This window comes from Mustela lutreola, chromosome 2 (assembly GCF_030435805.1).
Source record: "Mustela lutreola isolate mMusLut2 chromosome 2, mMusLut2.pri, whole genome shotgun sequence".
Lineage (NCBI taxonomy): Eukaryota > Metazoa > Chordata > Mammalia > Carnivora > Mustelidae > Mustela > Mustela lutreola.
Window position 1 is genome coordinate 100410340 of NC_081291.1, and position 24116 is coordinate 100434455.

The 24116-nt window shown below is 46.7% G+C and overlaps 1 protein-coding gene across 11 annotated transcripts in view; it reads right to left on the minus strand.

The window, feature by feature from the left end:
- Window positions 1–14441: 14441 nt before the first annotated feature.
- The window catches only part of NMNAT3 (nicotinamide nucleotide adenylyltransferase 3), a 125582-nt gene continuing 115907 nt past the window's right edge, over window positions 14442–24116 (minus strand). For 6 of the 11 annotated variants that reach the window (XM_059162780.1, XM_059162779.1, XM_059162781.1 and 3 more), the window contains 2 exons: window positions 21647–21726; window positions 14442–15602 (listed from right to left, as the gene is read on the minus strand). In XM_059162780.1, the coding sequence (XP_059018763.1) occupies window positions 15187–15602; window positions 21647–21726 (496 nt within the window). In that variant the 3' untranslated portion in view covers window positions 14442–15186. Of the gene's footprint in view, window positions 15603–20958; window positions 21048–21068; window positions 21172–21646; window positions 21727–24116 lie in introns of those variants that run through there. The other 5 variants (XM_059162782.1, XM_059162778.1, XM_059162788.1 and 2 more) reach the window with 4 other exon arrangements.

Sequence of the window (24116 nt, forward strand, 5' to 3'; positions counted from 1 at the left end):
AAGGAAGTGAGAAGCAAAGGAGACAATGGATGAAGAGGGGCCTGACACAGAGTATACTCCAGACACACTGCTGTTTGAGCCAGTGGAGACTACTGAGTGAAGAAAAGGGAAGGGAGAGAGAGTGCTGGCCTGTGCCCCCTTCTGGGGCCTTAAGGTCAATCCAATGAGTTGAGGGGAGAAGTGCCCTGTGAGTGTATCATTAGGTATCATCATGGTTATCCTTCCTTAGCCCTCTCTGTCCTGCTTGATTTAATCCATTATTCAGTATGTTTCAGAGTTTCTTTTTGTCTGGGGTGCTATCACTTGGGATGTATAAAGCAAAGAGAGTAACAGAGAAGGGTGTATGAAGAAAAGTGGAGGATCTGTGTGGCTGGAAATCAGTGAGGGCTTCCTGGAGGAAGTGAGGCTCCAGCTGGATCTTAATAACAGCCTGGATCTGACTGGTGAGGAGGAGGTAAGGGAAGGGGAGAGGGGAACAAAAGAGTACTGAGGAAGGAGCAGACTTCTTAATAACTGAAAGGGAGAGAGATGTAAGCACTCTACAAATCCTGATTGGGCTTGCTTCATTCCCTAGCTTTAAAGAATAGCAGTGGAGATCCAGGAGCTATCCCAAAGAGCCGCCAGGAGCACAGAGAAGAAGCAGGCAGTGGGGAACTACCTAGGAGCTGTGTGTGTATACAGTGGTGCTGATTGGCAGAGTGAGCAATCCTGGGGTGGAAGGAGGGAGGACAGTGAAGGAGCAGGAGGCTGGCTGAGGACAAAGCAAAAGCTGGCGCCTTGCACCCCCCCCTTCACCCGCTCCCCTCCATATGTGTAGCATTCCTCAGGCACCCCTGACTGCCATAAAACGATAAATAGTTAACTTGCAGAGATCACAGTCCTGCAAGGTAGGAGTCTCCCCAGGTTTGCAAATGTCCTTGAGATTTACAACAAAGAAGTTACCTTATCAATAGCCCTAATGTCACCCTCCCCTCCATGAAAAACCGAAGGAGGTGGAGGTAGAAGGAAAAGTAAATACTTCTAAACCTAAATCTCATTAACAGGGATGCTTGATAGCAGGAATGTAACATTCCACCAGGAGACTCCCAATTGTGTTCAAACTATCAATCAATCAGCTCAGCCCCACCTGAAACTTGTTTGTATCTGTCTATAAAAATCCTGCACCGACCCAGCTCCGGACCTCTTGGTGTTATCGGCAACGAGCGCCGAGCGCTGCAGAGGTCCAGGTTCGAACCTGCAATAAACGACCCTTGCTGATTGGCTTTGACTCACGTCTCTGGTGGTCTTTTAAGGTGGGGGTAATATTCAATTGGCATTTCAACAGGAGCTAGCCAAAGGCCCCCAGGGTGAGCTGTGGGAGAGGAGAGCTTGGAGGAGCTAGGGAACAAATGTGCCTTTCATTCTTCAGTGGATCAGTCTGCTCCATGGGGATAAATTAGAGCTCAGGGAGCCATCTCCATGAAGTGATTCATCGATTGCCCACGATCCTTATAATCGCCCTGCATGGTGGACAGTCCTGTCCCTTCATCACAGAGAGGTCAAGCTGCTTGCCGGATGTCCCCAGCTGTCGGGGCAGCAGAGCTTCCTTGGGGCGAAGGGGTTGGAGCAGAGAGCCCAAGGAACAGACTCTGAGGCTCTGAGCATCCCCCAAAAGATGCTCCTTGCAAGAAGCTGGGGCAGAGTGTGCCTTCCAGCCTCATCCCCACCCTCTTTGCAGGGCTCCCGCACCCAGGGACTTGAGTGTCCCAGCATGGGCCCGACAGCCACATACTCCTCCCTCATGCTTATAAAGAAAACCTTCCTCATCTGACATCACACCTCTGCTTCTCTTCTAAAGGGCTCATTTTATTTTGGTGACTTGTAAAAAAATATTCCCTTTCCTGTGTTCAAATATGTTTCTGGAGTTATTTTATGGAGAACGACCCCGCTCCGATCCCTGAGCTGTCGCGGTGCCATCTGTGAGGTTAATGTCTGAAGGGATGAAAGGGGCCCAGCAAAGCTGCCTTCCTGTGTCGGCTGTGTTGAGGAGTGAGAGGCATTGTCAAGAGGCCTCGGGGGCTGAGGGGCAACAGGGTCCACTGAGGATGTTCTTCTTTGATGCATTCATGAATATGCAGATGACACACTGTGTCTACAAGCTGCAAACTCTTCCACCCACTTCGTGGGGTTTGTCTGGGGATTTAGTTCTGTCCAGGAAATGCCTCTGCAGAGTTGGTCAGTCATGGACACATGATAATTGTTTCTGCAGATTGGGACACACACTCCATGGGAGGTCTTTTCTACCCTTCCTAACCCTTTCCTCCTCTTCTTACCCTCCCCTTCCCTTCCTTCTCTCTCACTCTTTTTTGCTTTCCTAGCTGTTTCGTTGCGGACAATTTTTTTTTTTTTTTAAGATTTTTATTTATTTGTTAGAGAGAGAGAAAGATACAGAGCACAAGCACAGGCAGACAGAGGGACAGGCTAGAGGCAGAGGGAGAAGCAGGCTCCCTGCCAAGCAAGGAGCCCGATGTGGGACTCCATCCCAGGACGCCGGGATCATGACCCGAGCCGAAGGCAGCCGCTTAACCAACTGAGCCACCCAGGCGTCCCTCGTTGCGGACAATTTTAAACGTACAGAAACATAGAGAGAATTGTATATGGAACTCCTGTGGATTCACCACCAGCTTCAACAATTATTAGCCCGTGGCTAATCCTGTTTCATCTATATTCCCACCCGCCCCCCCTCCCATTTTCAAAATTATTTTGAAGCAAAGACCACATATGTCCATTTCATTTCATTTGAAAGCATTTTGAGAAGAATCTCTAAAAGATATTCTCACTAAAAACCATCACACAACACCATTATCACAACTAAAAACCAATAATACAATTCCTTAATATCATCAAATATCCAGAAAGTGTTCACTTATTTCATATATTTTTTAAGTCTGTTTGAATAAAGATCCAAACAAGTTTCATACATTGCCATTGGTCAGTATATATCTTTTTTTCATGGCTGATCTTCTCATTTAAAACTATAAATATCAGGGCATCTGGGAGGTTCAGTCAGTTGAGCATCTGACTCTTGATCTCGGCTCAGATCTTGATCTCAGGGTGGTGAGTTCAAGCTCACACTGGGCTCTGTGCTGGGTATGGAGCCTGCTTTAAAATTTTTTTAAAAAATATAAACATAAATATATTATGTAGTCATGCTTTCCTTTTCTTAGATAAACAGTGGCTTATTATATCTTTTTTTTAATAGATTGTATTTATTTATTTATTTGAGAGACAGAAAGAGAGCTGGGGAGGAGCAGAGGGAGAAGGACAAGCAGACTCCACCCTAAGCACAGAGCCTGACGTGGGGATCTATCTCAGGACCCTGAGATCATGACCTGAGCAGAAACAAGAAATGGAAACTTAGCTGACTGCGTCACCAAGATGCCTCGATCCTTTTTTTTTTTTTTTTTTAAACTTAAAATCAATCACGGTATTAAAGGGAGAGCTTCCTCCTTCCCTTCTCTGATGGCACAGTGCTCCATCGTATGGTCGAGCCACAGCGTCTGGAACCCATCCCCTGCTCATGGTTGTTCCCAGTCTTTTGCTGCAACAAAGGGTGCTGCTATGAACAGGTTAAGTCTTTTTCTATTTTTGTGAGTGTGTCTTTGGGATAGATTCTGAGAGGTGGGATTGCTGTGGCAAAGGACAAATTCTTGAAGTGCTCTTGCTAGATGTTGCTAGATTTCCTCCCTGAGCTCGAAACATTTCTCCAGCATCGACATGTGGAAGTGTCTGTTTCCTCACTAATGGATTGTGTGGTCAAAAGCTTGGCTTTTTGCTGGTTGAAAAAGTGTATCTCAGAGCAGTTTGCCTTTGCTTTTGGGGAGGGTTTCGATGCCACAGACTGAGCAGTCCTTTCCTTATTTGGGTCAGTACTGTAAAAGCCCCAGGCGATCCCCTGTGTCCTGTGAGTGACCATCAGACTAGGGTGAACTGCTGAGCACAGATGGGACTTCTGGGTTTGTTTTATTAAATTGTGTTTGTAAAGCCCATCTGCAGTCCTTACTCCTCCTGCATGTTACCTCATGGGAGTGACGGCTCTGTGTAACATGCTACCAGAAACGGTGTATGAAGCTCAGGGCCCCAAGGAGAGCAGGGTCTCCCAGGGTCTGGAAAGATGGCAGGGGCCCTATGGGCAGTCAGAGACGTCCGCCATCTTGGGAGGCTTCCCACGGAGTGATGGTAAGGGCCAGTTTTAGCGAGGGGGGTCACTATCCTGTGCCTTCCTGCTATTCCAGCTGCAGGGTGGTAGGACAGCTCCCCTGGCTTGCTGCCAGATGACGAGAACACCTTGGAAAGGGTGGTAGAGAAGAGGAAGACTGGCAAGGGTTTTGCCTACAGTGAGGATGTGGTCCAGCAAGCAGAGCCAGGATGAGCAATGGGGAGATCTTGTGGGTTGTGGTGGTTTCATGAACAAAGCACCTTCGACTTTATCACTCCAGACCAGCTCTGCAGTCTTCCTTCCCTTCTACAAAGATATCTAGGTCCCAACTTTTCCATGCTCTGGCCCCTTAGACATCTATTTGCAAGGAGAATGCCTCTTGCAATGTGAAGCCTGGATCCTGTGGAATGTTGTGATTGCTGTGTGACTGTTGTGATGTGGGAGCAGGACGATCACCTGTAACTGGTGGAAGTTCCAAGGCTGTGCCAGGGTGGTGATTGTGCTGGAGGTCCCTGGACCTGATGGCCCTCTCCAGGGGTGGAGACCTTCTGGAGTGGAAGCCCAACCCAGACGGCAGGACCAGGAGTATTGTGGTGAAGTTACAGCCACCCAACGGGACAACTTCCAGGACATTGGTTCAGCTGGAAGATAGCATCTTGTACAGTGGCGTAGCTGGTAGGAAATGAGAAGAGGTCCTCTCTGATCTTTAGTCTGATTTCAGTCTTTAAATGGCCATTTCATCTGAGGAGCAATATGGTACACATAAAGACTGGAGATGTCATGATTCCATGCTTTGCTGAGTCATGATGGTGATGTGGGGTTTTTTGATCAGAAATTATACTAAAGGAATTCTAAGTGAGATGGCATTAGCAATTAGGTTATACCAGAGTCATTAAAAGGTGAGAAAGGGGTCAGTATAATTTATCTGCCTACTGCTAGCCAGCCAGCATACCTCCCTTGGGACAGGCCTATAAAAGGACTGAAGTGGGAGGTGGGGGCAGGTTATTCAAGAAGGTGGGCAGCTAGGAGCAGCCACTGCCATTTCAGATAGAATACGAAGTGTTGGCTGATTCTTTTTTTTTTTTTCTTTTTTTAAAAGATTTTATTTATTTTTTTGACAGAGAAGTAGGCAGAGGAGCAGGCAGAGGGAGAAGGAGAAGCAGGCTTCCCACTGAGCAGGGAGCCTGATATGGGACTCCATCCCAGGATTCTGGGATCATGACCTGAGCTGAAGGCAGACGCTTAACCAACTGAGCTACCTTGGTTCCCCACCCACACTGGCTGATTCTTAACCTACGTGCATTTGCTTTGATCCAGGAAGCCCAGGTTTCTTGTTTGTTTATCACTTTTCCTGCACAGTCTTGAGGTACTTTGGAGGTTGAAACTTAAACAGGAGATTTATTTTGTGTTTTGACTTTGGATGATAAGGCTTAAAATATTTTTGGCCCTAATGAATTTGAAAAAAAAAAAAAAAAGTGAACTCTATACATTTATAACTTTTCCCCCTTCCCTGCCTTTTTAAGGAAGATGGTGGTTTTGTGAACTTTACCCTGGGTCTTCTCACAAGCTGATCAGAAGTGCTAGGTGAAGGGGAGGTTTGGAGGTGGCCCCGACAGGTTGACTTAGTGGACAGAGAAGGAGCAGGCAGATGCCCTTGGAAGAAGAAGGGAGACAGAAAAGAGCAAGGGGTAGGAGGGGTGGGTTAGGAGATGAGTCCTCGCAGAGCTGAGGGCTTTCAGAAGTAATTGTTAGGACTGTTATGCACTTTGTGCTGATTATAGCACCCTGGGCAGGATATAACTCCACTGGGTCTCGGTTTTCAGAAGAAAATGAGCTTTAGAGAGGTTCTGTGATTTGCTTGAAGTCACATGGTTGGATGTCAGGGCTGGGGACTGAATGCATGTCTCGCTCTGTTTGACCCAAAGCCGAAGTCTTAACCAGCTACTGTTTCCCGAATGAGGCAAAGATCTATGGGGGCCTTGGCCTGCTGGATCTGCTAGATAAACCCTCAGAGGAAAATCCCAGAGAGAAAATACGTCTCCTTAAGTCATCATCAATATGGAAGCAGAACTTGAATTCCCATGTGAAATGAAAGCAGAAAAAAAATCTATAAACAGTTAAAGATTAATGCACCTTAGTGAGGCTCTGGCCAGATTTAAAAAGAACAAATCTTGCCAGACCAAAGTTTTTGTGTTCTTGGGGCAGAATTATACAATGAGGGATGGAAGGGAGGCAGCTAGTCAAACACACATCGATTTCCAGGAACCACATGACTGGCCCTCTGAGGACGGCCTAGAGAGCAATATAGAGCAGGGCAAGGGAGAGGTGGCCTCCCAGGGAAGGATGACGGGGTGGGGCGGGCAGGCCAAGATCCCCAATCACCTCAGGGCTGGCCTCAAGGCTTCCATCTAGCGCCTGTCCCCTTAGAAGTACTGGAGGGTAAATAGGCTTTTTAGGAACTGGTGGAAGATCTGTGCTTCCAAAAGGAGAAGAAATAGGCCAGGAGCTCATTGATTTAGGGACAAAAAACCCATTCCAAATTGTATTATAATAATCTTTGTGAAGACCCTTCTCATCTGTGAGCTTCTTTTGTGGTCTGCCCTGCCCACTGACCCTGGACTGACAGAATCCAGTGCAATAACACACCTGGATTTTAGAGTCAGACTGCTCTTGAATCCTGGGCTCACCATTTCCTAGCTGTGTGATCTTGGGCAAGTCACTTGATGTCTCTGAGCCATCACCTTGTAGTGTAATTTTAAGGATTCGAGAACATACTTCTTCAATAAATTCTAGTTTCCTTCTCTTCTTTGTCATCTGAGGCCTTTGACCATCTGACCTCAATGTCTTAATGTCTTTTCCGCCCCATCTGTACCCTTTCCCCCTGCAGTCCAGTTGACCCATGTCATCTTCCTTCTGTGGCACTGGTGGCTTTGTCTCCTAAACTCTCCCAGCCCAGCCTTATTCCCCTAGGTTTCCTGGCACAAATAATCTCCTTCTTCCCTTCTCCTGGATTCTGAGAGATTCTGGGCTCTCCTAGTCATGTAGTTTTGTCCACACTGCTCAGGTGGACAGAGCTCTTTCTCATGTGCACACACTTCCTATGCCTGTTTGGGCTCCCCCAGTGAGCCTGTCGATGATCTGGAGCCAGAGACTGGGTCTTAAATTCCTTCCATGTTCCTCACAGCCCCTGGTCATGGCCTGCTCACCTCAGAACATGAGCCCAGTGGATCCTCACCAGAAGAACTAGGGCAAGTGTCAAAGCTGCGCGTTAATGGGTCCTTTCAGCAAACACTTCCTGAGAACCTGGCAGGTGCCTAGAACTGGGCTAGATGCTGAGGTCTCCACTCTGATGAAAATACGATCAAGGGGAGACAGTGTAGCGATTAGAGGCTTGTACTGAGTGCTTCTGGGGCATGCTGGCGGTTGAGCATAAGGCCAAAGTTTAGAAGGATGAGTAGGGATTTGCCTGATCGTGGATATAGAAGACACTCCCAAGAGGGAGTGACACATGCAAAACCAGGGAACTGGAGGAAAGCCTGGCGTCTTCAAGGAAAGTGGGGTAATCCAGTGTGGCAACAGCATGGCTGAGGGGGAGTCATGGGGGCAGAAGGGACGGCCTGGTCTGACACAGTGCAAGAAAATGTGGAGAAACAAGAAGGGCCAGGCCATGGAGAACACCTGCTCTAACAAGCCATTTGTATTCTACTTTGTAGGAAATGGGGAACCATGGACAAGTGTCAGGGCAGGAATGCCACCACAAAGGAAAAAGGAGCTATGATGGTAATAGGCCCAGGAAGGAGCCTTTGGGCAAGCCTGCTAGGGAGCCAGTCCCCAGCCAGCCCCGAGGAACAGAGTGTGTGGGGTGGGTGTAGATGGGCAGGAGAGAGACCCATTCTGCCTGACAGGACATTGCAAGAGCTGCTCGGCTGCTAGCACAGTTGTCCTGGTATGAGAGTAGGATGTGAAAGCCATCTGCCCACCCCCCCATAAATCCACCACTCATCCAGATGATCTGCTTTTATCCACCCATAGAACATACCAGGAACAATGTGTGCCTGAAATGACTGTGTCTCTCTGTGGTGAGTCCCTGAAATTCATTATCACACATTATCTATAGAAATGAAGAGATGGATATTGTTTTGGTTTGTATAAAAGGTAATGAAGGTGACTCCCTGCAAAGGAATAGAGAAATGAGAATTTCAGTAGCTCTATGAGTCTCCTTAAAAAGAAAAAAATCAATTTACTTAAAAAAAAAAAAAAAAGATCTACAATCCGGTAACATCGATTAGAATAAAAAGTACACATAGCATTTGACCCAGCAATACAACTCCTGGGAATCTGTCCCACAAAAGCACTGGTTTTTAAGGGCTTATGGAGAAGGGTATTTGTTGTAGTGTTGTCTCTGTTACAAAAAAACTGGGGAAAAACTTTAGATAAGAACTTCCTAAACTACACCTCTGAGTACCATGGTCCACATGTTATTAAGTGTATATGTGTAAGAAGATTGTGTGTGGAAACATGCTTCAAAAACACTGATACAAAGTTAGGCAGATGTGTTTATCAGGGGCTTCTCAGAGCTAATAAGATGCTTATTAGGTATTATTTTCTGGAATATTTACTGATCCAGGAGTTGTCTAGGGATGAAGAGCAATGATCAAGACAAATTCTTGCTTTTGGGGAGCTGGGAGTCACCACTGAATCCGTCATTTCCAGAATGATGAAATTCTCTTACAAGAGGAGGGCAGGGAGTTGAGACTATGGGTGCAGTGGACAAGTCTCATTTCCCAGAAAGGGCAGGGAGAGGGGGAGAATGGGAGAAGAAAGGGGAATCAGCCCAGAGAAGGGACGCAGAGAGATGGCACACATAGGGAGGGGCGCACAGGCAAAGTGCTGACAGAAGGAGAGGTGTGGGTCGGGGGGGGGGGCACTGAGCAACGCCAGGCTGGAGCAGGGCACAAGCTGCAGGAGTGTGCTGTGGGGCACTGGGTGCGTGGGGTGGCCACCCTGCGGGAATCAGGTTTTCACTCCAAGGGCAAGCAAAGGAAGCTCAGATGTTTGAAAAACCCCTTTATTGAGGTGTAACTTAAATACCTCAGAATTTGCCCATGTAAGGTGCAGGGTTTGATGAACTTCAGTAGATTTACAGAGTTGTGGAATCATCCTTGCAGTCTGGTTTTAGCACATTCCTAGCCCCACCCCCTCGCCCCACAGAGTTCCCTGTGCGCACTGCAGTCAGTCTTCACCCCTACCTGCAGGCAACCGCTGCTCTGCTCTGTGCCTCTATCTATAGTTTTGCCTTTTCTAGAAATTTCACATAAACAGACCCATACAATGTGTCGTCTTATTGTCTGGCTTTTCCGCTGAGCAGGTTTCCAAGAGTCATCTCTTTTGTTGCAGGTTCCTTCTTTGAGCTGCTGAGTAATTTCCCATTGCATGGATACATTTGTTTCTCCATTTGCCAGCTGAAGAACATCTGGATTCTCCCAGTTTTGGGCTATAATGAGTACTGCTGCTATAGATATTCACACACAAGTGAGGGGACAGACACGTACATGTTCGCATCTCTTTTTGGACAGATTCTTAAGAATGGGATTTTGCTGACTGATTTTAAACATTCATGGAAGTGCAAAGTGGTATATCATTTTGGGTCTCTGAAGACCATTGGTGCCAAGCATCTTTTTGTTGCTCATTTGTCATTCATGTATCTTTGGTAAAGTGTCTTGTTTCCAGGATCCCATGTTTGGTGACTCTCTTGAAGAACTCACAAGGCTCAGGGTTAGCTATGCTCACAGCAGCGGGTCATTCCAGTGAAAGGATGCATGGCAGGACTATCGGGGGAGGAAAGACACATCCAGGAGAGTCGGGGAGACTGGGTGAAGGCTTCCAATATTCTCTTCCTGCAGTGGGGGCCGCACAGCATGCAGTTTCTGCAAGGGGAAGTCCATCTGAAACTCTGAATCCCCGGGGTTTTATTGTGGGTTAGTGATGTAGGCACTGTGCCTGCAAGATCAGCTATGATTTCTGAAATTCCAGGCTCCTAGGAGAGCAGGTGTTCACTACAAGTCGCATTGTGTGTACCAGTCTAGGCAGGCTGCGGCAGCAGGACTCTGCGCCCCAGGTAGACGGAACAGCCTTATCAGTCAGAATCATGGGCAGCCTTCCAAAAGCCTATTTCCCAGATACTAGCCAACGGCCTGCCTAGGAGAAGGCCTTTCTCAACAGCTGCATCTGGCCTGCAGTGTTAACCTTTTCCTACATGGGTCTAGTTCAATCTTTGGATCATCTTTTAATCAGATTTTTAGTCTTTTTATTTTTGAACGGTTGGAGATCTTTTCATAGTCTGGACATGAGTCATTTATTAAATATTAAATACACATTTTGTAAATGTGTTCTCCACATCTTGACTTGTCTTCCATTTTCTTTATGGTGTCTGTGCAAGGAGTTTGGGCAGGGAGGTATTATGATCAGATTTGTGTGCAATCACAAAACCGCTCAGATTCGTATGCTGAGAGTGGGTCACAGGGGCCAAGGGTGGGTTGGCTCCCATCACAGGAGTCTGGCTAAGAGATGATGGTAGTCTGGGCTGGAGGGTGTCAGGAGTGATGGAGAGAAGAGGCTGCATGTAAGGGATGCATGGAAAGAAAACAGCGGGACATGGAGACACTCATTATGGATTCCACCAGAAGGAAAGCCGGGCTCTCCAAACTGGTCTGCAGAATACCGTATTCTTTGTTTCTAATAGTGGAACTCCCATTAATTTGTGGGATTTCAGTGTTCTGAAAAACTGAGAAAGGCAGGATCCAATGAATGTTAGGGTTCCTCCCGGCTTTCAGGGACTGGCGCCATGAACAAGACTTTCTGGGGCTATTTTAACAAGTCTAAAATCTTCTGAGGTGTGTGCCTACATGCATTATTATAGATTGTTTGCTAGTCATACATGTGTGTCTGCAATGCTGAGCTCTGGTCCAAGAAAATAACTTCACGACTGAAACTGAGCAAGTCCGTGCGTGGAGATCCTTGCCAAAAATGAAGGCGGAAACACTGTTGCCAAAGGGAGGGCAGGACAGGGATGAGGAAATTCATGTTCCTGTATTGACCCAATTACCAGGCGTGCCTTGCATGTCTGTTGCACTGTTGGTTTAAAATGGGATTATGCATCATTCTCTCCCAAGCAACAGACAGTATCCTAAATGAAAAATCCTTTCCTCAGGCTGGGATGCATAGCTCCTCTCATTTGGCCAGCATCTGCTACCATGGGAGAACCTTTATTTAAGGCTGGAAATTCTATTTACCCAGGAGGCCAAAACACTGTTTTTCTGTTCTTGCAAAATAAACAAAACACCTTGGCACACTAGATGCAAAGAAGGCCTGAGGGAATAGAAAGGAATGTGAGATCAGGTATGCGGGGCAGTGTCAATGCAATAAATCAGGAGCACAGCGCTGATACCTGTTTTCCCTTCTAATACTAAAAAAAGAAGGCTACATGAATCAATGACAAAAAGTAAGAGTCTAGAAATTGAGAGATACATATGTGCGTGTGTGTGTATGTGTATGTGTATATGCGCTTACTTTATTATTATTATTAAGTAGGTTTTGTTGTGTTATTTTAGGAGACAATGTAAAGGCTCAGCACTGGTGAAAGCCACATGGTACAACCATGAATCAGAGAGATGAGGGCATCTCCTCATCAAGCCTAATTGGGCCTGGTATCCTGAACCTATGGGAAGGAGGGATGGGGGGACACTGGTATACCAGGATGCCTGCTGTGAGGTGCGTGCTGCAATAGTGAACCCCTTCCTTAAGGAGTTCATGATGAACTCAGCTCATGATGCTGCTCATTTTGCCCTTTTCTGCCTCAGGGCCTTTGCATATGTTGTTCATTCTCCCTGAAAGCCCAGCTGCCTCCATCTATCCCCAAGTCGTGTGAATCTATCTTTCAGGTCCATCTTCTCTTCCCTACTTTCTAGATTCTGTCATCAGGATGAATCCCCAATGTTTTATGGAGTCTCTACTTTATACAATTTTGAAGGTCACTTTTCAGAAAAATAAAAATGATGAATGTGAAATTAGATACCCACACAATTAGCACCCTCCCCCCACCCCTGACAAGGTACTGGAAAAGGACAGGGCAAGTGAGGGACTATGGCTTCAGCTTAACCTCATGGTGAACCTGGGTTTCTGGCTGTAGGTAATGCTGTGTGTTGGCCTTCAGAACCCTCATCCAGTCTGTATTAAGATGTTTGGTCCTGGGAATATTTGATTCCTCTCCACATTCACAAGTGCAGAGGAGGTCTGTTTTATTCATCATTATACTACTAGTGTTGTCTAGTGCCTGGTACATGAGGTGCACCAAAAATGATTCAAATGAATGAACCCTGAATTCTGAATCACAAAAGTTATAATCACAAGACTTCTAGTTTCTGCTCCTTGAGTCTCTGCTTGCCAGGTTGTTGCTGTCCATACTGAGAGCTCAGGACGTGCTAGGAAGCCTCAGCCTGTAAAAACATGGGAGAGAAAGTCACTCAGGGCATGTGGAAGTAAGGGAGACTGAAGTTGGGGGTGCTTCTGAGTCAAGGGCATGGTTTCTAATTCCCACTGTCAGTAGCACTGTGTCCCCCAGGATAAACATGACTTCGTGAATGGTGGGGACACCTGTCAAACTACCCTTTATAAGAGGATGGTATTCTAAAGCTGCTGTCAGCTCATCTGCCCTGATGAGAAAGGCAGGAACCCCTCCTCACATACATACACCCACCCCCAGTCATATCCTTAAACCAGCGGGTCTCAACCAGGGAGTCTGTTTTGTGCCCCAGAGGGCATTTGGGAAGGCCTTGGGGGCATTTTGTTGTTATATTTAGACGTGGGTGTGGGTATTCCTAGCATCTAATGGAGAGAGGCCAGGGAAGCCCCTCACAGGAAAGGGTGATCTGGCCCAGAATGTCAATATTGCTCAAGTTGAGAAACCTTGCATCAAACCCCCAGGATCGCTCACCACCACTTTCTCTGGACACTCCAGCTATGTTCTTTCTATAATCCACATAGAACAGCGGGAAAATGTTGCTCAGAGGGTGAGGAGGAAGCTAGAGTAAACATGATGTAATCATATATTTCAACCATATATGCAGTCTACTAAAAATAAAGCTAATATTTATTTTAACAGGCACTGATCTAGGCCCGAACATTGAATGGCTTGAGAATCTTATTAAAATGCAGATTCTGAGTCAATAGGTCTTGGTTGAAGCCTGAGAGTCTGAATTTCTGTCCAGTTCCTAGGGGATGCAAATCCTGCCACTGCATTTGGGACAGCAAATTTCTTGGCACAAAACAAAGACTCTTTGCCCTTGGAGAACTTCCAATGTGGCCAGAAGTGAACTGGACCCCAAAAAGGGTGGCCGGGCTGGAGGACAGCACTCAGTGCCTCAGGAAATCAGAGCTAGAAGAGAATTTAGAGATGATCTAGTTGAACCACCACATTTTAGAGTTTGGGAAACCGAGACTCACAGGAAGGAAGGGAGCTGGTCCAAGTCACACAGCTTGCTGTAGACAAGGCTGTTTGATTCCTATTCACCTGCATCATCAAGGTTCTTAGAGATCCCTTGGGTGCAGAGCACAGTCAGGGTGGGGAAGGGCTAGCAGCTTTAGAGGTGGCAGGGGTGGGGGTCTAGGGACCCTCCCCACCCCACAGGAGGGCCCCACTACACTAGATCCAGGAAATCCTGATTGCCTACTCTACTCCTTGCTATTGTGACACACACACGAAGGCTGGAATATGTCTGGGGAGATAGGAGATTCTTCCTGGCTGGCCCTTTGTTTTTCTGCATGACGACACCTACACCAAGGACGAACCCACGTAAAAGTATGGAGTGGTCCATTCTGAATGCATTCAGTCATTTGGTGAGCAGATGTAAAGAGTAAACTCAAACCGAATTAGTCCAATTAAAACCTCTTCTTAAGGTGAAGTGGAATGACAATCTTGCACACGGGTGAAGTTCCTCTTCTTATCCTTTAGGCCCCCTTGAACGGAGCCCTCCGCCCAGAGCTTCAGATTACCCAGTCGTTACAATGTGTTCAAAAGCAACTGCTTTCCCCACTGCTTGTATCTGGAAACAGAAACTTTTAAATTCATGTCAGTTCAACTGGAACAGTGGCAAATTTCATGGGGTAGCTAAAAAGAAGAGCAACAGCTGGTACATCAGGCATTAATAATATAACAAAGGAAGAAAAAAGAGAAACTTTTCATTAATATCTTTCGATGTCAATTTATTATTTATCTCTTTGCCAATATTCAAACAGGCAGGCGGTCATAAAACATTCAAAAAGATCCTCTGAAACAGTCAAGGCATCTGTTTTACCTCAGTTCCTTTTTAGAAACCTGGAAATCAGGAATCCTGGCATTTATTAAAAAAAAAAAAAGTCGTGTTAAAAATATCTGCCATATCAAAAATACTGTTTGAAGGTCACTTCTTAGAAAGATTTAAAATTGTATCTACAGCTTATGCAGGCAGACAGTGGTTAAGAGCTGTTTCCAAATTTTTGACTCCTCACTTAGTATTATTTTGTTGGAACAAGGCGTTGACAAAGCCCACTGTTTGGTAATTAGCATCCTGTCAAGTCTCTCCCATCAAGACAGGCATCTGCACCTGGTTCTAGTTAAAAAATGTGTGTGGGTAGTTCTGAGCTGACCCTCGGAGGCCCTGCCTGGTGTAGAACTGCCTTCGATGCGCATGCCTGAGTCACCCCTTACAGAATAAGAAGGCCTCTGCAGTGACAGCCTCTGAGAGCTGTGGTCTAGTTCTAGTGACCTGTCACGCCATTTTAACCTCTTTGGAGAAAGTCCATTCTTGAGATGTAGGCACCTGCTCCTCCTCCCAAAAGAAACATGTATCTTCCTCACACAGAAGATGCCTCTGAAGTCAACTCATTGACTAAGTAAAATAAAGGAAACATGAGAAAAAAAAAAAAGGCCCAAGACCTTGACTGCCCTTTGGTCAGGAGGAGTTCCGTGGAGAGGCTGACTCTTCCCAGCCTGTCTTTCCTTCACTCCTCTGGGTGCTGCTGCCTTTCCAGGAACTGTCCCTGGTGTAGAGGTTGTGGTCCCTGATATAGGTGATGACGGCATCTGGGAGCAGATACTTCACGCTGTGCCCCTGGCTCAGGGCCTGCCGGACGTATGTGGAGCTGAGCTCGTTCTGCACGGGCTCCCTGGCCAGGTGAATGTTGTGCCGGTACCGGTGCAGGATGGGCGAGCCTGAGATGTATTCCTTTGGGTTGTGACCTGTGCGGCTCACGCACACCACACCGAACTTCTCCACGATCTCCTGGATGTGTGCATCTTTCCAGAGGTTGGGGGTCTGGAAGGTCTTCAGGACGTCTGCCCCGCAGAGCAGTTTCAGCTCCGGCACAGCTGGAAAAACAAGGGTGGAGGCCGACAAGGTTACAGAAGGGTCATGGCAGTAAAGATAACATCATATTCCGTTTGAAAACTGCACAGGATGCTTTTCTGGGAATATATTGGGAACTCAGTGTCTGTGTGTTCATGACTGCAAAAGCAAAAGCATGTAAGTGAATCTGGAGCGACTTCAGGGACATACAGTTGTTAAGTAATAATTTAATCAATAAATCTTTTGTTTAGTATTGGTAGAGCGCCAAGAAATACACAATGGCCTGTTTGTTAGTTTTCCTCCAGTATTCTACCACAAGTCTGCGTGCAGTGGCTGGACCTCACGGCAGGGTGGTCCGAAGGCGGCTGTGGACCTGGTCTTCAGATAGAAGGTAAGGCTGTAAAAATCCTAGTGCTAGCTGGGGGCCTCAGGCAAGTCACCGCCCTTCTCACAATCTTATTTCAGCCCTAACACCTGGTACTTTTAGAAGTAAATCTCAGCATAAAAGTTCTTGGGATAATCAACAGCTAGTGACCTTTTCATCTGTTTTCAATATAACAAAGCTCTAGAACAACTGATCAATGTGGATAATCCTTCGGCATTTGTTCTAACAGAAAGATGGTTGTGATGATAAAAGGATGCCTAACGTTTACTGGGTGCTCACTGGGAGCACCACCGCTAAGCACTTTATGGGTTTAATCTCCTCTGATCCTCAGAACAATCTCACGTGGTAGGCGTTATTGTTGCGCCCCGTCTGCGGAGAGGGAAACTTGCCTGCCTGAGGTCACTCCAGGCAGAAGAGGAGGCAGGATTCAAACCTGACCTCCGGCCTCCGGGTGGGGCATTTGTAAATGATGGGCTCTGCCGCCTCCTGCTGGCGGGAATTGTATATGCATCAGAACCCCGACGCCCTTCCTGGATTTTCCCGGCACTGTTCAAGGTCATGTCCCTTTTGAATGGGCTGATGTGGAAAGGAGAAAATCAAGTCCATGCTAGAAGCAGCCACTAGGATCTCTGGTCCTCCTGGAAGCCGATTCTAGCTTCAGTAAATGGCAAAGGCTGTGTTCCTAGAGGTGGCAGCTCTCAGTCACTGGGAAACCTAAGCTGGGGTGGGGGTTGGGGTGGGGTGGGGGGACCGACTTCAGGGATACCACCAGCTGGGGAAAGAGCTGATGTAAATGGTGGCTTGAGGCTCCTCTTCTGTGGAAACTTGGAAGGATCTGGGCATGGATCAGAGAGAGGAGTTTACAAAGGAGCGCACTAGATCAGCTGTGGGACGGAAAGTGAGAAACTGGAGGTGTCATGGGGAGGTCTGAATTCAGCCTCAGTCAGGCACTGGCTGCTATGGGGCTGATGCAGCCTTCTCTGGGCCTCAGTCTCCCCACTGAGGACTGGACTTATTTACTGATTTCGAAGAAGCATATATAATTATAGAAAAGGACTTTTCAAACACTCTAGCAGCATAATATTGCTATAATGAAATGATATTCAAACACTGATGCATGTATTCATAAATTATCTGTCCATGGTTAAGAACTAGGACTTTAAAGCCAGACACCTTAGACCTGGCTCTGCCATTCAACAGCTGTGTGACCTCAACTTTAAAATGAGGATATTAATAGTACTTACCCCATAGGACTATTTTATAACTGAATGAGCCTATAAGTATGAAGTACTTAGAACAGTGCTTAGAACAGAGTAACACCTATCAACAGAGTGGGATAGGTGTTAAGTACCATCCATCATCCATCCACCGTCTTATCCACTAACCCATTCATCCACATGTCCATTCAACATTTATGGATTTTTTTTCCCATAGGGAGTATTTTTAACATCAGTAAAACTGCATTTAAGAATTATTCAATAACTCACACTTTCCACTACTTTGGGCTGGTCCCATTGCTCACAACATATGTGGATTTGAACTATTTTTCATCCCTAAGGTTCTACTCTAATTTCTTATTTATTCAACCACTGTAACATAACAAGAGACCAGCTTTTGACCTTTTAAACAAATGCTTGATTTTCACGTGCTCTTCCTATGGGAGAGGTTAAATGATTTAATTGTAGGACATTTAATTGTAGGGTCTCCTGAGGCCTGGAGCACACTGTCCTCCCCTCCGTTTCCCACAGGTCAAAGAACAGAAGATACCCCCTTTCCTCTGTTGGTGGATTTTTGTGGGGACAGTTTCCGCACAATGGCTTCAATATTAGACACTATTTGATTTATTAACAGTGACAGGAATACAATTCACCGTGAGCTCTTGCCTACAGGGGACAAGTGACCACACCTTCCCATCCCTCAAATCAAAGGCATGTCTGCAAGGTAATCACTTCTGGCAACATGTGCCTTGGACTCCCACTCTGGGCAGCCCTCAGAGACCACTGTCTATCTCTTTCAAATCCATTTACATCACTGCTACAAACTCTTCACACTGGGTACCCAAGTCAGAGGTGCTGAATAAAGGCTGGTGATCTGATTTGTCTTAACCATGATGTAGTGACCTACATCAGATGTCCGTGGGTATTCTGGGGGCAGTGCGCTTTCTTGGAATAGCCACAGGCTTTAAAAAGCAGAGATTTACATGGAAAGTGAGGGAAGTGCCACCGGGACCTTTTTCTTTGAAAGTCCAGTTTATATTAAGAACACCCAGGCCTGAGGTCAGCCAGTCCTGGGTTTTCTGTTTCAGAGCCGTAGGAAGCATGGGAGAGTTCTGGCAGCTGGGCCGGTTCCCTCTGCTGTAAAATGGGGATGACCTCCTGCAGAAGTCCTGGAAATTGAGTGACGGACTGAATGCAATGTGAATTTCTGGCCTAGTGCAGGGTATGGGCACATAGCCATGTGTGAGGAGTGTGAGACCCTGAGTGGACGGGACACCAGAGCTGAAGCCAGGGATAAAGGGTGGTGCCCAAAGTAACCAGACAAGGCCACTGTGGATCAAACTGGTGCGAGATGGAATCAGAGGGAGTGGCTGTTCTGGTTGTGCAGATAGAGAATCCTTTGAAGGCTGCTGAGCTGTGCTCAGCCTCATCAGCTAAGAGCAGGGACCACCTGCACAAAAGAAACACATACCGTCAGGCTGCTAGAGGACCAACCGAGGCATCCTCCGTCCCATGTGTCATATTCAAGCAGCCCAGAACCGGGCAGCCCACATGACTGAGTCAATCCAAGGAGGACCAAAGATCATGGGAGTGAAGGGCAAAGCAGGGCTCTGGCTGCCATAACATGCTGAGTGCAGCCTGTAATCGTCAGTCCCAGGGGAGACGAGTGTCCAACGAAATACGCAGCACACAAGTGGTCCTTTACAAATATGTTACTCGTAACATACAGGCCGCCTGGTCAGATGTGAGATTTCAGCTGAGAAAGAACTCCACCCTCCTCTTGTTCATTGCTCTAGTGTTGTGGACTGTTTTTCCCTCTGATTACAAATGTGTAATCTATATCCATCATAAAATGTATGGAAAATATGTATTTAATGTAGAAAACAACAATTCTTTCCTTTTTTTTTTTTTTAAAGATTTATTTATTTATTTGACAGAGGGCATGAGCAGGGAGAGCAGCAGGTAGAGGGAGAGGGAGAAGCAGACTCCTTGCTGAGCAGGGAGCCCAATGCAGGGCTCCATCCCAGGACTCTGGGATCATGACCTCAGCTGGAGGCAGACGCTTAATGACTGAGCCATCCAGGCACCCCAATAATTCTGCTTTCTACAAAAACTTAGTATTTTCCTGTATTTTTTGTTTTTTTTCTATTGATTAAGACATGCAAATAGATGTACAAGTATATTTACATTTTATATACTTGCGATTATATATACAGAATCATATCCTGATTTTTCCCACTTACCTCATAAGCCTTCCTCCAAAAACCTTTTGTCTCAATTATTTGTCCTGTGTATACAGAATAATTTAAACATTCTCTAATACTTAAACATGGAGGTTGCTTTTATTTTCTGCCATTATAAAAACTGCTGTGCTAAACATCTTTCTACATAAATCTTTGTCCCAATTTCTAATTATTTCCACTGTCTGGTTCCTAGAAGGGGAATATATCAAGCAAAGGACATGAACATTTTTAAAGCTCCTAATATATTTTGGTAAATTGAAAAGCCCACTTTTCATTCAACATGAATTTTCTTTTTTTAACAGTTACTTTAGGAAAGAACGAAGATGAGCAGGACCCAGGGCCTGAATAGCATGAAAAGGGATAAAGAACAAACTCCCAACATTACAGGGCCAAGCAGAGTAGCCCTTAGAAAATAAATCTGAAAAGAATGCGGGTGAGCTTTGGCTGAGGGAGGGGGAGAGTCAGCTGGGACTGGTTTCACAGGAAGATGGGTCCAACATGGGCCAAAGAGGACAGGTAAGTTTTCAAAAGCGGAGTCAGAGTGAAGGTGGGGGGAGAGGCACCCAGCGAAGACCTAAGACAGGGATTCTGGAAGCAGGTGCAGAGGGGGCAAGTGTGAGAGGCTGGGAGCCTGTGTGTGGCATCCCTCCCACATCACTGGAGGCTCCTGCCTGTTACTGGAAGCTCCAGCATTCCCTAGCAGCAAGGAATGTGCAGCACCTATGCCATTTCCTGCCTTTGTGTTTTGCCCAGCTGCCCCTCTGCCCAGAATGTCCCTAATCTCAGAGAAGATACTTATCCTGAGTCCTGGGACTAGTGTCTCCTCTTCCAGGCAGCCTTCCTAATCCATGCCTGGACTCCACACCATTCACAGCCTGTCTCTAGCCTTAGGTCAGAGGCTGGGGGAGGCTACCTTTTTTTCCCTGAGTCCAAAGCCAGGCCTGGGGAGGTGCTCAGTGGGTGTCTCCTAACTCTGGTAGAAGTAGTTGCTGAGCCAGAGATGCTTCAGAGAGAAGCAGAGGCTGAGAAGGAACGCTGCCTGTGTTCCAAGACTGGAAGATAGGGGAAGAGAGGCAGACACAGCAGAGGATTACACAGGAGATGCTGGACCTCCTCCTTTCTTAGATTCCTACTCTAGTGCAGTCCCCCGAACTGGCCATAAAGCAAATCCCAGCATGCCTGCTAAATATCCAGATTCCCAGAACTCAGGGGGCCTGGGCTGTGGCCTAAATTGTTATACACCTCACAGGTGATTCTGCCAGTGAGTGATCCTTTAACCAGCATTTGAGGACTGCTGCATGAAACCTTTAGGGCCTGGTAGCATTTTCGAGTTCTTTTAGAAGAGCGCCTTCCAGTCTGTGTTTGGGGTGGGGAAGGGCACTGGTCTTCTGGGGCACCAATATGTGTCGAAAAGGGTCCCATGACTAAAAAGTGATAATGGCCACAAGCTAGTTCCCTTTCTTGTAGAGTCACAATGCACGTGATCATAGTAAAGGCTCTGAAAAGTCCTGCAGGAAATTTTAGGTTGGTTTACCTGTGATATTCCTGAGCCCTTCTGATCGGGAACAGGTACACACCATCCACAGTTGGGAGACAGGCAGTAGAAAAACCCCATAGATGCACCTGATGGGGTTTCAGCGGGGCGGGACCAGTGAGTCCCTGACCATGTCACATCCTGCCCTTCCATCACCAGGGACTTCTGTTTATTTCCATGAGGGGCCTACACACTTGACCCCTAGGACCAAGGCTGCCATTAGAGAGGGAAGATACTTCAAAGTCACAACTAGTAAGATTCCACCAAACACCAGGAACTAACAACAGGGTAGAAACCCAGGGTTACAAATTAAAAGGACATTCCACATGGACTGAAATTCCCCTAAAAACAGGTTTCTGTTTGAGGATCAGAATGGCACATTTGTACTCAGAAAGGCTCAGGCTTTTAAAGGAGTCCAGCATCACTCACTGGTTTATCCCTGTGTAGCCCTGACTGTAATCCGGGTCACAAGCACAAGTCACAAGGGTAGGTAAACTCCTTTGGAGAAGAAAATCCTAAAGTAGCAACCCGATTTACAAGGGATGGTGGCAGATTGTTGACAATGACCTTTCAACCCGGGAAGTGTCACCACAGCCCAGCAAGCCTCAGAATCCTTATGCTGCTTGGGAGTGGGTCCTGCGCATCCCTGACCTCTCCCCCTCCCAGGGACAAGAGGGTCCGTACCTACCTGTGGGGGCTGTGCGAGCCCTGCTGTGGTCTAGGCCTTCCCTCCTGGGCAGAGATCTGAGCAGTTCGCTGTGATGATGCCTGCATTGCAAATACACGGGCTCAGGGTGTGCCCATCCCCACAAAGCCACCCAGGGGTCTGTTTTCAAGTCTCCACCTGCTTTGTCCATTTTAGGTAGGTAGCTCGTTCCACAAATGTTTGTGGAGGGCCTACTGCTATGTGCCAGGGGCTGGGATGGAAAGCAGATGTGATTGGGTCCTCTTAACCCTCCACTGCCTTCTGTGAGCCCTGGTGGAAGGTTGGGATGGGGGGGATGAGCATGGTTCTACTTTTTTTAACACTGTCTTTAAATACCTCACTTAAAAAACGTTGAGTAGGGATTAAGGACATGCTCTATGAGAATCACACACATGTGGGTTCAAAATAAAACCTTTCATTTGTAAAGTGAGGACAATGCCTACCTTTTAGACTTTTGTGAGGGTGAGTCAGCTACTACATGGTGCATGGCCCACAGCTCACTGTTGTTCTAAACTAGTATTTCAGGACTTCACGGAGTGGGCTGCCTGGGCTTAATCTCAGCTCCCTCCCTGGCCAGCTGGGTCACCCTGTGAGGGCATCAACTGCTTTCTGTCTGCGGACAGTTCAGCACTTGTGTGACAAGAAGAGTCACCGTGTGTGCCTCTCACTAGTGGTCATGAGGATTGAAGGAGTTATGCACGCAAAGTGCATGGAACAGCGGGCAGGACGAATCAAGTCTCATTTGGTGTTAGCATTTCAGATCTGATTAGACTCATGCCAGCTTGGCACGCCTGGCTCTTTTAGCAATCAATGTGCAAATCAAGACATACCTGATCAAACACAGGTAGTCACCACATCTTGTATCAATGCACTCTTCCACCTACTGAATTATACATTTATGAGCTGTGTTTGGGGGAATGCAGGGGCTCTGCAGCCAGACTGGGTGGGTTCGAGTTTAACTTTTCTGACTTGTATGACCTTGGATGAATCACTCAGAGCTTCACTGACCTCATCTATTTATTGGTCATCATGAAGCTGATGCTGACCTCCCTGCTGAGCATCACCAGACTGTGAGAGAAAAAGCACTTCCTTCCCTGCCCAGTGCTGGGCGAGTGGCCCAGGGCTGATCATCACTGGGGCAAGGCATGGTGTAAAGGTTAAGCTTTACAGTTAGACTGCTTGGTTGGAATTCTGCTTCCAACCAGCAGCTGTGGTATTCTGGTGGTCTCCTTAAGCAATCTGCCTCCAGTTTCCTCATCTGTAGAATGGGGGACGATGACCGCACCCACCCCTGTGAGCTGCACTGAGGATTCATGGAGCAGCTTAGTACTGGCCCGTCCACAGAAAGAGCCCAGTCAACTTTATCAGTTTTTTCTGAGAATGGTGAGCTCATTTAATTCATCCTTATAGTCTTAGTTCTCAGGAAATGCTTACCTAAAATCTGCTGAATTCAGGAATGATGGAAGGAGTGGACCAATAAATACATTTAATTCTGGCCCCTAGTCTTTTCTGATGATCTCAGAGACTCAACTGAGTCCTCTTAGGGTCTAGTTGGACTCTGTGTTTCCATTATTGTCTGATTTGGTTTTGGTAAGCTTCATGTCTGAGGATTCACTCCTAATTGGAATCTTACCATACTGAAGTAGGTGTGAGTCTCACCTCTACTTTCTAACTGTAGGAGTCTGTGGATGTTACTAACCCTTTCAGAGCCTCCATTTTCCCATCTGTAAAATGGGACTAAACCACCTACTTCTCAGAGTTTCTGAGGTGACTAGATATTAACCTACCTAGAAAAGCCTGACACAAACTGGTGATCAGTAAAAGTGGTGACTGTCATTTTATTGTATTTACCTTGAAGATCCTAGTTCAGGTTGACCCTACGTGAATATTAGCTGGCTCTCTGAACTCTGATGTGTGAATAATTATTCTCACAGATCTCCAGTGGGCCTCTGTGGGGCAGTGCCCATGGCTTCTTCCTGTCTGCCTGAGTGGTGTCCCAGTGTGCCCAGCCCCGGGCCTGAGTTTGAGTTTTCCATGTCCTACGCAGTCCAGGCATGCCTGGTCAGAGGGTCCCTGTGGCAGGACCAGAGTCAGCCCCTCTGTGAGCCCACCAGTAGATCTCTGGTTGCAGGAGGACCATAAGTGTGGCTTCAGACTCAGACGGGGGCTCTGCCACTCATTCGTGACTTTGATTAACTTAGCCTCTCTGAACCTGGTTCTTCATCTGTAAAAGGAGGATAGCGTAAGATCATGCTTGCAGAGGGGTTGGTGAGATGACAGTAGAGATGGTGACCATGATGATGGGCCACATAAATGGCATTGTGACTAAGGACCTCCCCTCACAGCTCCAGAAGGTGAGCAAAGTAAGCTATCAAATGTCCTAAAAGCATGAAAACTGGCCTATATTAAAAAAAAAAAAAAAGTAAAAATAAGCAATCTGATAAGTAGAAAA